We start from the raw sequence: 13,822 nt of genomic DNA, 5'->3' as shown, positions 1-13,822 counted from the left end.
TCCCGCCCCCTCGGTTCTGCTCCTTTAACAAACACATCCTTTTAAAGTCCTTTACTAAGCCATTTATCTGGTCACTGTTTCCATTCCCTATTGAGTACCTGCACTGGACTGAACTGTAGTTGTAGGATTTATATTGGTTAAGGTACTATGGAAACGCAAAGGAGTTTGTATTAGAGATATTTATCTTGTAGTTTACTATCTATAGGGCACTGTTGCAGGAAGCCATTCAAGTCCATGAGTATGGTTCATTCTTCTAGTGACTAAGAAACAGTAACTGCTAATAAATAATAAAAATTCTGCTTTTTGCATAATTCCTAGTTTACAGAATAGTTTCCGAATAATAATTTAACTATAGTTAGAATATGGCAGGATGAAGTTTTTATTTAATAGAGAGTAATTTTACGACTGCGGGAAATTTCTATCTAGATTAACAGTACTTACATTTTTTTTTAAATGTGTCTTAAGGTTGATAGTTATATTTGTCTGATAAGAACAATAGTGTGAATAAAATACTATATTTCATATTTAATTTCAGAAAGTTTATTAAATTAATCTTTATTGTTTAACAGAAGGAAAGTATTGGGAAATAAATCTTTAATAGTGCTAGTTACAGATTTTCTATAATGCAAAAATAAAACCAACCAACCAACCTCCTCACCTCAAAATCCCCCCCACTCAAAAAAACCAACCTTCCCCCAACCTCCCGCCCAGCCTAACTTTTTCTTGCATTACCGGGAATGTTATTAAAATGTTCAATATATAAAATATAGAATAAATCACTCTATTTAACTTCTGCTGAGATAGTATTGCCCTTTTCATTCTTAAGCAATGAAAGGACCAAAGATGCATGTAACACTGGTAGATTGTTCTTTTACACTCAGTTTCTGTAACTAGATAAGGACATCTGGTTGAAGGAACTGGGCCTAAATTTGACAATGGAAATAATTTTAAATGGTAGAACATGTGGTACTAACTTCTCATGAAGTGTGCAGAAAAAACAAGCTTACATAAACTATTTCTTTGTTGAAATTAATAGGTTTTACAATAGTTAATAGTAAATGCTTAGTAATGCAGTAACCAATGTGTATGATTTCTAGCATATCTTAAAAGTATTTGCATATCCTCTGTATTATGGGTTATTGAACTGTTTGTAGTGAGAGTCAGAATTTGGTCTGTGTTATAGGTCACCTAAGTTATCTGATATGGCTTCTGTTCTCTGAATTGATTATTTAACCTTTATGAAAAGAGCCATGGTGCCTGAAAAAAAAATCACTCAGATACTGAATCACACAAGAAGAGGTTGGGAGTACTTCAGGGAGATAGATAAATGAGATAAGTAGACCTAGACAATCTTTTGCTGTTCCCTAGAAGGGCTAAGGACACTTGGCCTGCAATGTCTTGAGTATTCTGAGAATACCCATTTTTGCAACTCCATCTTATCCTACTGACGCAGTGGAATGGGTGACCCAATGCGTGTGGGTCAAGGCTTTCTGTCTGAGACTTACTCCAGGTGATACCTAGATCAGGGGTCGGCAACCTTTCAGAAGTGGTGTACTGAGTCTTCATTTATTCACTCTAATTTAAGGTTTTGCGTGCCAGTAATACATTTTAATGTTTTTAGACGGTCTCTTTCTATAAGTCTGTATAACTAAACTATTGTTGTATGTAAATTAAATAAGGTTTTTAAAATGTTTAAGAAGCTTAATTTAAAATTAAATTAAAATGCAGATCTTATCAGTTTAGTGTGATCTTTGCCCTTGCTTTTCCTTGCTGAGTTTTCCAATGTCTGGCATGTATTTGGATACTTTAAGCTGCACACAGGCTTCTGAGGGATCAGTTGTTAAGCGGCTCCAAGAGGGACAGAGGACACATTTCATGTGTGAAAATACCTTTTCACACAGGTATGTGGATCAAATGCTGAAAGCATTGCAAACGCAATTTTCTTCAAACAGTTAAATTTCACTGGCAGGGATGTCCAGCAGGTCAGAATGGAGGCCTCATGATCTCCCTTGGTAGCTTCAAGTAGGGTGACCAGACAGCAAGTATGAAAAATCGGGACAGGGGTTGGGGGGTAATAGGATCCAATATAAGAAAAAGACCCAAAAATCGGGACTGTCCCTATAAAATCGGGACATCTGGTCACCCTAGCTTCAAGTGTACTCCACAGATCTCCAAACTTTGATGCCCACAATTCTGAGCTTTTCAACTGAATGAGCTGCATTTCAAAAACTTCAACCCCCATCCACTGAAATACAAACAAATCCAAGTTGCTTTTGTTGAACTTTTCAGGTTTAATTAGAAAAGAAAGCATTGGGCCAAATCGCTGGAAATCTTTAAATCTGTCAGAAAATTCTGATTCCTGTTCTTGCACGTACATTCTAATCTCAACGTCAAATGCAGTGCGCTGTTCCATGTAGCGTGATAGTGATGTAAGCAGCAAATCAGGACTTAAAAATATCCCAGCACAGTGGCACTGGAACAATTTTTAAGGTAGGGGTGCTGAGCTGTGCCCCCGCTTTCCCCTGTCTGCACTTCTCACTGCCCCAGGCTGGGGCCAGTGAGCCACAGCTGGGGGTGGCTACAGAGCCCCAGGCCGGCGGCCAGGACCCCAGGCCAGCCTCAGAGCCCCCGGACCAGTGGCCAGGACCCGGGGCTGGCAGCGGGCTGAGTGGGGCCAGCAGATGGAACCCCAGCTGGCAGGGGGCCGGCGTCCAGTACCCCAGACTAGCAGTGGAGACCCCGGGACTGTTGGCCAGGACCCGGGCAGTATGAGTGCCACTGAAAATCAGCTTGTGTGCCACCTATGGCACGTGTACCATAGGTAGCCTACCCCTGACCTAGATGATGGTAGACTAAGGAAACAACTGGAAGAAGTAGCTAAAACTACATTGCCACCCCAGACTCAGCAGGAGCAGCTGTGATTTGTAATGTAGGTGCTTCGTTCTTTTGGATCTGAGGGTGCTGCTGAATGCTCAAGGAACAGCCAGGGCTGAATATTTTTTTTTCTGTCTGTTACTGGTAAGTGCAACTCAGAAACTGAAGGTGTAAAATGCAGGGGACCACTTGTTAAGCATATATGCCAGTATAGGGTTGCCAGCTTTCTAATTGCACAAAACCAAACATCCCTTCCCCGCCCCTTCCATGAGGCCCCACCCCTTATCTGAAGCCCAGCCCCCACTCACTCCAGCCCCCTCCCTCTGTCGCCTACTCTCCCCCAGCCTCACTCACTTTCACTGGGCTGGGGCAAGGGGCTGGGGTGAGGGAGTGGTGAGAGCTCCAGCTGGGGGTGTGGGCTCTGGGGTGGGGCCAGAAAGAAGGGGTTCAGGGTGTGGGAGGGGTTCTGGGCTGGGGTAGGGGATTGGGGTGTGGGAGGTGGTGAGGGCTCTGGCTGGGAGTGCGGGCTTTGGGGTGGGGCTGGGGATGAGGGATTTGGGGTGCAGGAGGGGGCTCCGGGCTGTGACCAAAGGGATTGGAGTGTGGGAGCAGACCCAGAGCTGGGGGAGAAGGTTGGGGTGTGGGGCGGGGTGCAGGCTCTAGCTGGGGGTGTGGGTTCTGGGATAGGGCCATGGATGAGGGGTTTGGGGTAGGGGAGGGGGCTCAGGGCTGGGGCAGGGGGTTGGAGTGTGGGAGAGGGGTGTGGGGTGCAGGCTCTGGGAGGGAGTTTGGGTGCAGGAGGGGGTTCTGACCTGGGGCAGAGGGTTGCGGTGCAGGTGGGGGTGTGGGCTCTGGCCAGGTGGCGCTTATCTTAGGCGGCACAGTGAGGCTAAGGCAGGCTCCCTGCCTGCCCTGGCTCCGCACTGCTCTTGGAAGCAGCCGGCATATCCGGCCCCTAGGCGGAGGCATGGCCAGGCGGCTCTGCATGGTGTGCGCTGCCAGTGCCTGCAGGCGTCACCCCCGCAGCTCGCATTGGCTGTGGTTCCTGGCCAATGGGAACTGGGGAGCTGGCGCTCGGGGTGGGGCCAGTGCGTGGAGCCTCCCTGCCCCCTGTGCCTAGGGGCTGCTGGGATATGTTGCCACTTCTGGGAGCCGTGTGGAACCAGGGCAGGCAGAGAATCTGCCTTAGTCCCAGTGTCCCGCCAACCGAACTTTTAATGGCCTGGTCAGCGGTGCTGACCAGAGCAACCCCGGTCCCTTTTCGACCTAGTGTTCCGAGCAAAAACCGGACGCCTGGCAACCCTATGCCAGTAGCACATAGCACCAGTAACACATAGCCCCAGTGCTACAGGAGCTCCATTGGTTGACTGATGTGGACACTCAGAAACCTCACCATCTTCTGCTCGGAGTGCAAGGTACTTCAACATTGCTTCTCTAACATAAACACATACTAACATACATATTAAAACACCCTACCAAAAAAAAAAAATACTCCACGGCACACACAATTCTAACCCTGGGGAGAGGATGAGAGAAGAAGCCACATGTTTCAGATATTAGTCCCATCGCTAATGCTCTGCTGGAAGGCACTACGATATTACAGTGATGAGCATAGTATAAGAACCTGTATAGAATGCAACTGTGAGCTCCTGGGTGGAACTGAAATTGTCTGTTTTGACCTTTAAACCGCTAGATGGCTTAAGAATGAAACAGCCTAAGGTGGAAACAGCAGATGTGCTTGAACTGGAGCACCCTCTATTTAAACAGGAGGAATCTTCTACTGGGGTCTGAGGTCCCCTTATTGGAATTTTGCTTCCCCGTCAGCTTGGTTCACTACAGCACAGATTCACTGCAAAGTACATCTTTTTCATGGGGTTAGGTTGATAGGTGAGGATGTTCATTATTGTTTAAATGTGGATGGATACTTGTAATAGTAATTATAAAGCCAGACTACTCAGTTTACCAGGAGCACTCTGATTGCTTATAGTTGTTTCAGTAAATTTCAATAAATATATGTGGGCCATGCAGCATGGAGAGGAACAATTGTTCCTGGACATTAACCCCTCCATCCTTGTGTTAGTATCTGCCAACACCACAGATACCTTGCTAGATGTTCTGAAGCTGCCACAGGTGTCAAATGGCTGCAGGCAAGGGATCTTTCAGGAGTATCCCATCCCCTGCTCCCTCTACTCTTTCCTTATTGTACTTATGCTCAGTGACAAAATAACATTCTCTCTCTCTTGTTTCCTACCCGCCTCCTAACATTCTTGCTTCCGAACATACACAATAGTACATATTGGGTACATGAGCAGGAGGGCCAGCACTTCCAGTGCAAATATGCAAACTCACTTATGAATAGCTGTATTCAGATGAATAATAACTCTTCCCAAATGTTCACATGAACAAAAATGTGTGACCTAAATGTTCTTGGACAAGTGAATAAAAGAGGACTTGATTAGGGTTAGATTTAATAGTGAGTTTCGTGAAGTCATTCACAACTCTCTACTCACAACAACCAGCAGGCTTGAGGAGGAGTAGAGCAGCGTCGACACACCCTCTCAAACTCATTAAAAGTCAATAGCTTCTGGCAGGAGAATGAGGAAAAAAAAAAGGAAAATTATTTTTCCCCTTTCAGCCAGTGAAGGGTGTGGGGCTTCAGATTTATCAGACACAGCTAGCCAGAGGCTGAGCTGTTCCAATAATCTTAGCCTTTGTGCAGGTAGGAATCTCAGTAGCTAGGGGGAGCAGGGGCGCTGGACTTCTCATCTGGGCATTTCCCCAGGATTTTACTCTTGGGCTTCCCCATCTGATGTATTTGCCTCTGGTAATTAGGCCTTTAGCTCCTGGTCTAGTAGACATCTGAAAGATTTTTCTATCCCTAGGTTGGAGTGTGGGAATGAGACTTGGAAACTTGATTCTTATCCAAGAACATAAGAACGGCCATACTGGGTTAGATGAAAGGTCCATCTATCCCAGTTTCCTGTCTTCTGACAGTGGCCAATGCCAGGTGCTCCAGAGGGAATGAACAGAACAGGTAATCATCAAGTGATCCATCCCCTGTCGCCCATTCCCAGCTTCTGGCAAACAGAAGCTAGGGACACCATTATTGCCCATCCTGACTAATAGTCATTGATGGACCTATCCTCCATGAATTTATCTGGTTATTTTTTGAACCCTGTTATAGTCTTGGCCTTCACAACATCCTCTGGCAGGAGTTCCATAGGTTGACTGTGCGTTGTGTGAAGAAATACTTCCTTTTGTTTGTTTTAAACCCGCTGCCTATTAATTTCCTTTGGTGTCCCCTGGTTCTTGTGTTATGAGAAGGAGTAAATAACACTTCCTTATTTACTTTCTCCACATCAGTCATGATTTTATAGACCTCAATCATATCTCTCCTTAGTCATCTCTTTTCCAAGCTGAAAAGTCCCAGTCTTAATCTCTCCATTTATGGAAGCTGTTCCATACCCCTAATAATTTTTGTTGCCCTTTTCTGAACCTTTTCCCATTCCAACATATCTTTTTTGAGATGGGGTGACCACATCTGTACACAGTATTCAAGATGTGGGCCTAACATGGATTTATACCAGGGGTCGGCAATGTTGGCACGCGGCTCATAGACTCATAGACTTTAAGGTCAGAAGGGACCATTATGATCATCTAGTCTGACCTCCCGCATGATGCAGGCCACAAAAGCTGACCCACCCACTCCTGGAATAATTCTCTCCCTTGACTCAGCTGTTGATGTCCCCAAATTATGATTTAAAGACTTCAAGTCGCAGAGAATCCTCTAGCAAGCGACCCCTGCCCCATGCTGCAGAGGAAGGCGAAAAACCTCCAGGGCCTCTGCCAATCTATCCTGGAGGAAAATTCCTTCCGGAACCCAAATATGGCTATCAGCTGAACCCTGAGCATGCGAGCAAGATTCTCCAGCCAGACCCTCCGGAAAAAAGTTCTCTGTAGTAACTTTTAATATCCCATCATTGACCATTGTTACTAATTACCAGCCATGGGACGTTATTGATCTATTGACTAAAATCACGTTATCCCATCAAACCATCCCCTCCATAAACTTATCAAGCTTAATCTTAAAGCCAGAGAGGTCTTTCGCCCCCACTGTTTCCCTCGGAAGGCTGTTCCAGAACTTCACCCCTCTGATGGTTAGAAACCTTTGTCTAATTTCAAGCCTAAACTTCCCGATGGCCAGTTTATATCCATTTGTTCTCGTGTCCACATTAGTACTGAGCTGAAATAATTCCTCTCCCTCCCTGGCATTTATCCCTCTGATATATTTAAAGAGAGCAATCATATCCCCCCTCAGCCTTCTTTTAGTTAAGGTAAACAAATCGAGCTCCTCGAGTCTCCTTTCATACGACAGGTTTTCCATTCCTCGGATCATCCTAGTGGCCCTTCTCTGTACCCGTTCCAGTTTGAATTCATCCTTTTTAAACATGGGAGACCAGAACTGCACACAGTACTCCAAATGAGGTCTCACCAGTGCCTTGTATAACGGAACCAGCACCTCCTTATCCCTACTAGAAATACGAGCGGTGAGAAGCGGTGCTGGCAAGCGATGTGCTGGCCGCGGCTTCTCGCTGCCCCCATTGGCCTGGGACGGCGAACCGCGGCCAGTGGGGGCCGCGATCGGCCAAACCTGCCGCGTCAGCAGGTAAATAAAACTGGCCCGGCCCGCCAGGGTGCTTACCCTGGTGAGCCGATTGCCAACGTTGCCGACACCTGATTTATACAAAAGCAGTATGATATTTTCTGTCTTATTATCTATCCCTTTCTTAATGATTCCCAACATTCTGTTTGTTTTTTTTGACTGCTGCTGCACATTGAGTGGATGTTTTTAGAGAACTATCCACAGTGACTCCAAGATCTCTTTCTTAAGTGGTAACAGCTAATTTAGACCCCATCAATTTATATGTATAGTTGGGATTATGTTTTCCAGTGTGCATTACTTTGAATTTATCAACATGGAATTTCATCTGCCATTTTGTTGCCCAGTTGCCCAGTTTTGAGAGATTCTTTTGTAGCTCTTCGCAGTCTGCCTGGGACTTAACTATCTTGGGTAGTTTTGTATTATCTGCAAATTTTGCCACCTCACTGTTTACCCCTTTTTCAAGATCATTTATGAATATTTTGAATAGGACTGGTCCCAATACAGACACCTGGGGGACACCACTATTTATCTTTCTCCATTCTGAAAACTGACCATTTATTCTTACTCTTTGTTTCTTATCTTTTAACTAGTTACCAGTCCAAGAGAGGCCCTTCCCTCTTAGCCATGACAGCTTACTTTGCTTAAGTGCCTTTGGTGAGGGACCTTGTCAAAGGCTTTCTGAAAATCTAAGTCCACTATATGCACTGGATCCCGCTTGTTGACACCCGCCCCCCAAAGAATTCTAGCAGATTGGTGAGGCATGATTTCCCTTTACAAAAACCATGTTGACTCTTCCTCAAAAAATTATGTTTATCTATATGTCTGACAGTTTTGTTCTTTACTATAGTTTCAACCCGTTTGCCTGGTACTGAAGTCAGGCTTACTGGCCTGTACTTGCCGGGATCACCTCTGGAGCCCTTTTAAAAAATTGGCGTCACATTAGCTATCCTCCAGTCATCTGGTACAGAAGCTGATTTAAATGATAGGTTACAGACTACAGTCAGTATTTCTGCAATTTCACATTTGAGTTCCATCAGTACTCTTGGGTGAATACCATCTGGTTCTGGCGATTTATTACTATTCTGATGTTGATTTACTCCACGACCTGTGATAAAACATCAGTGTCTCAGTTTCCCCATCTGTAAAATTGTGATAATACTTGCCAGACCTACCTTATAGGGGCATTTTAAGGGTTAATTAATATTTGTGAAACAGTTTGGAATAATGGATATAAGAAACGAAAGAAATATTGCATTTTATTAAAAGGGGCTAAATGCTCCAAAATAAAAGGAGGTATGTGGTCCTGTTTTGACTTTTGCTCAAAGTTAAGTTATGATGCTTACACTTCATAAGTACATAACAATCAGTTTTCTAATCTGTAGCTTAAATGGCATTATATGAGTCTGAAAGGAAAATGGATAAACAAGAATCTCTGAAAATAATGGCCATTTTTGTATTCATGTATAGTGTGTTTACAAATAACTTATGCGTTGTAGGTAGATTTTAGTTATTGCCCCATTTAATCAGTTATCATCTTGCCATCTTACCTGCAGTGGCTGGAAAAAAGGCTCTTTTCACTTGATGCCGTAACTGAAATAGAATTTTGAATATTGGATTTACTCCTTAAAAAAAGGTTGAAGTACTCAAAGGTTAAAAAGAATATTTAAATCTGAAAATATCTCAATACATCGTAACCTACTATTGTTACGTAAAAATAGACTTGCAGTTTCATAAATATGAAATAAAAGAATATTATTAATAATCCAGTATCTTCCTCAGTTTTGAGATACATTTTTGCACTTGCCAGAGAGCTTGAAGCTATGCTGACCCTCTCTTTAATATTAATGTACTCTGACTGTAATACTCTGTTCCTTTGCCTCTGATTAATGCTGTCTGTCAATTATTTACAGATCCGGTGGTACTGTGGAAGTTCCCGGAGGACTTCGGAGACCAGGTTGGAAACATGAGATTGAACTTTTTTTTAATGTTAGAATAATAATAAAAAAGCTCTCCTACTCAGCTATGGAAAGGCAGATGCTAATGATATCAGTGAGCAAGTCTTCAGCTGATGGATTGGTAATTAGAATGCATTTGTGACAAGAATATGCAATAGTAGTTTCGAAGCATTTTACCCATAGTAGTGCCTTTAATAGATTTCACATTCTTTTTATTATATGAAATATAATGTATTTGAGTTTTTTTATGCAGTTCTCTTTTTGTGTTGTTTAGGGTTGAAAATAAGGTACATTTCTCAACAAAGCTTTACAGTTAATCTTAATGAGACAAAAATTTGTCTCATAAAAGATATGTAAATAAACAAAAACATTTTGATATCTACTTTTAATATTGGACCCTTTATGAATAATGTTGCCATAGTAGTTTATAGCTCAACATTTTTTATTGCTTTATAAAATTACTATGCATTTTGCTTTGTAAGACAATTGATTTGCACATGCTAGTAATGGACAATGGGGTAAACCTGCTGATTATGCAAACACTGAAGCTCTAATTTCTTATTATGAATTATTCCCAAAGGTAAACTTAGGTCCACTGTATCTAAAGGGTTATGTCCATACTTGATAGCATTAATAGCAAGTGTATTAATTAGGTACTCTGCTTAGATGGAGATATTTTTATTTGTAACCGTTTTTTAGTATTTCGCTATAATTTAGATGTATCTATTCTATTGAGACCATTTTTTATTTGCATAAAACGAGCTTATGTAGACACAGTTAACAGAAGAAGTGTTTCTGATGACAGAGAACACCTTTCTTTGATTTCTTTCTTATATCCATATTGAGTCAACCAAGCATTGATAGTGTCACTACAATAGATACTTAGAAATATCTGCACAGTAGATTTTGATAAATTGGAGAAACGGTCTGAAATTAATAGCACGAGATTCTGTAAAGACAGAAGGAAGATGGTTCAGGATTTAAAGGAATAGTTAGCTCACACTTTATATTTGTGTCTTTATCTGGTTGGGAGATTACCACCAGTCAAGGATCTGGAGCTTATAAGTGAGGGATGAATGGAATATAAGCAAAGTAACCATCATACCTTCTTAATCATATATCCTGCAAGTTTTGATAATACCTTTCTTAGGAAAGAATGATTGTCCCTTTTCTGGTTTAAATTCAGAAGTTTTAGGAAGGACTCACTCAAAAGAGGTTAGAAATGAAGTATGAGGACAAGTTGGAATTTAATCAGTAGGTTGAGGGTTAATCAATGAACATTGGATGTTGAAATATGACTAGAAGATGAAGTCTACTGAAGACTGGAGGGAAACATGTAATGGTGGAATGGATGTGGCCAACCGAATTTCAAAGGCATCTATCTGGAACCTGCCTTTGCATGCTGCACAATCTGCATTCATACCTGTCCCACAATTTGGGGAAACTAATATTCTAGTATTATATCAGCTTTCATGGAAAAATGTAAATTTCAAATCCCCTTTTATGCAGAAGTTGCCTTGAAAATGTAAATTGATCAATAGGTTTTGAAAACAACAAGCCGCTGGGATTTGCTTCTGCGTGAAGGGTTTGATCCAACCAACCCATTGCAGTTAGTGAGAGCTTTCAGTTGACCTCAGTAGGCTTTGGATGAAGCCCCAGAAGAGGAGACTTGGAGGATCTAAATATCGTCCACTTGCATATTTCTATTTAGATCTAGTCAGAGCATTTGTAATGAAATAAAATGAAATATAAATTAAAGTTTTGTGTGTGTGTGTTGGAGGGGGGGATTCACAAAAAAATTCATGCAAGTTTTTCTACCCATTTTCTAATCAGCTCTGCTTTAAAAGTAAAATGTTATTCAGTTTTGAACGTATGCTAAGAAATCATCTTTCCTAAAATCCCTAGGCACTTGTGATAATAGTGAATTGGTTGCAGTTACAGAGAGTACAAAGAATTGCTTTCCTCCCATGTTGAATGCCTTGACAGCTTATTGCCTTCTCTTGCCTTTCGTGGTACAGCAAAAACTTTCTCCTGCCTATCTCACTTGCTCTGATTTTTCCTCCTTACTCTCTTCTTATGCTCCTCCTAATCTTTATTGCTTCCTTATGTCTTTTTCATCCTCTTGGTTTCACATTTTCTTTTCTACTAGCCCTATGAACAGTTTCCTATCTCCTGTTTCCCAAGAGACATTTGCTCTTTCATATCTGGCCACTTCTGCAAATTCTTCCTGCACAGATCTTCTCACCAAAGTTGTCTCCAGGTCACTTTGCACCAGAACTATTTGGTTTTGGTTTGATTAAAAGGTCATTTCTTTGAGGCAGGAATTTTGTCATCTTATTTATTTTGTAAAGCATTCTGCACATTTAGGTCGCCATGGAAATAATAGGCACACAATCTGAAAAAAATTCTGTCAGAGTAAACTGGTTAATTATAGTCACAGTTCACATACGTGGGAGGAAGACGGTCCAATCGTTAGGGCGCCAGCCCAGGACTCGCTCTGCCACAGACTTCCTGCGTGACTGGGAACAAATCAGTTTCTCTGTGCTAATTGTTTAAATGCCTATTTATCTGGCAGACCAGGCAAAAACAAAACAACACAACCCCTCCCCCATTGAAATGTGGAAAAATGGTTTTACTGATACTTCGACAATATGGATCTCAACACAGAATCATAGAAATGAAGAGCTGGAAGGGTCTGCCAGAGGTCATTTGGCCCAGCTCTCTGCTCAGTGGTGAGACCAAATATACCTACCCTATTCCAGCACTTAACTCTTTTCGTTAGATGCTCTTCAGTTTGCCCATATCTTTCTTAAAGTATGGTTCCCAAAACTGGACCCAGTACTCCAGCTGAGGCCTCACCATTAGGGCAGGACAGTTACTTCCCGGGTCTTATATACAACACTTCTGTTAATACATCCCAGAATGATATTAGCCTTTTTAGCACCTGCATCACATTGTTGGCTCATATTCAATATGTTATCCACTCTAATCCCCAGATCCTTTTCAGCAGTGCTACGGCCTAGCTGGTTATTCCCCATTTTGTAGTTGTGCATTTAATTTTTTTTCCTAAGTGTAATATTTTGCACGTGCCGCTACTGCTATTTCATCTTGTCAATTTCAGACCAATTCTCCAATTTTTCCAGGTCCTTTTGAATTCTAATCTTGTCCTCCAAAGTGCTTGCAACAACCTCCCAGCTTGGTGTCATCTGCAAATTTTATAGGCATACTGTCCACCACATTATCCAAGTTAATGAAAATATGGTATTGGACCCTGACAGATCCTTGTGTGGCACCACTTGATATGTCCTTCCAGTTTGACAGTGAACCACTGATAACTATTTTTTGTGTGTGTTTTTTCAAGCAGTTTGTGCATCCATTTTATAGTAGTTTCTTCTAGACCACATATCCCTATTTTGCTTATGAGAATGTCAAAAGCATTAATAAAATCTACATAAATCACTTCTGCTTCCTCATGTCTACTAGACCAGTAACCCTGTCAGAGAAGGAAATTTGGTTGGTTTGGCATGATTTTCACCTAGAGATGGGCTGTATACCATCTAGTGAAGCTGAGCCACAAGCAAGTTGTACAGAGTGCAGTGCAATAGAAGACCTTTGTATGAAGAAACTAATCATGTCATTGAGATGTCAGACAACTGTACAACTTACCCTTATGCTGGAATTTCTGCTATGGAAAAATAGTTTGACAGAGGTGGAGAAATTCTATTATAAGATACCTGGAAAAGTAGGGAATTGAAAAGACCTTCATTAAAACAATGGCACATCAGCACCAATTGTATATTATTCTTCCATGCACACAGTAACAAACATGGTCACAAAACACAGTAAAGGAATTTTTCAGAACCCTGGAATGAGATGACAAAAGTCTCAACATCAGTATAGAAAGATGAAATCATTTAAACTAGCAAGCAAATAGAAGTCACAAATGCTTAAGCTGGGACGCTCTAGTAGGCAATAAAGAAATGGCAATTAAAAAGTTCATTGATTAATCTAATACTGAAGTTAAACTAGAAAGATCATGACCAATTCACTGACTGAAGTAGAAGTAAGGTAGCATCAAATGAGGAAACAGTTGTCTTTATGTTTTGAGAACTGTAGATAGAAAATGTATTGTGGGATGAAAAGACAAAATTCAGTTAAGTTTATTCATTTAGGAAGAATACTCTGCTGCCCCTTCTGCCATAGTATTTCCATATTTGTTTGGTGAGGGAGGTTTGGTGAAAGATGTCATCAGTTTCAGAAGTACAATGATGTTTGCAAACAAATTATTTTTGCCCACTACAACCATTAACCCATTAATAAATTTGTTCAT

At 41.7% G+C, this 13,822-nt stretch overlaps 1 protein-coding gene across 3 annotated transcripts in view; it reads left to right on the top strand.

Moving 5' to 3' along the window:
• DENND1B (DENN domain containing 1B) overlaps positions 1-13,822 on the top strand; it is a 253,889-nt gene that overhangs the window by 65,487 nt on the left and 174,580 nt on the right. For 2 of the 3 annotated variants that reach the window (XM_054037265.1, XM_054037262.1), the window contains exon 3: positions 9,448-9,491. In XM_054037265.1, coding sequence (XP_053893240.1) covers positions 9,448-9,491 — 44 coding nt within the window. Of the gene's footprint in view, positions 1-5,756; positions 5,909-9,447; positions 9,492-13,822 lie in introns of all 3 variants that reach the window. The other variant, XM_054037263.1, reaches the window with a different exon arrangement.

This window comes from Malaclemys terrapin, chromosome 8, assembly GCF_027887155.1.
Source record: "Malaclemys terrapin pileata isolate rMalTer1 chromosome 8, rMalTer1.hap1, whole genome shotgun sequence".
Classification (NCBI taxonomy): domain Eukaryota; kingdom Metazoa; phylum Chordata; order Testudines; family Emydidae; genus Malaclemys; species Malaclemys terrapin.
This window is presented reverse-complemented; position numbering and strand designations above follow the sequence as displayed.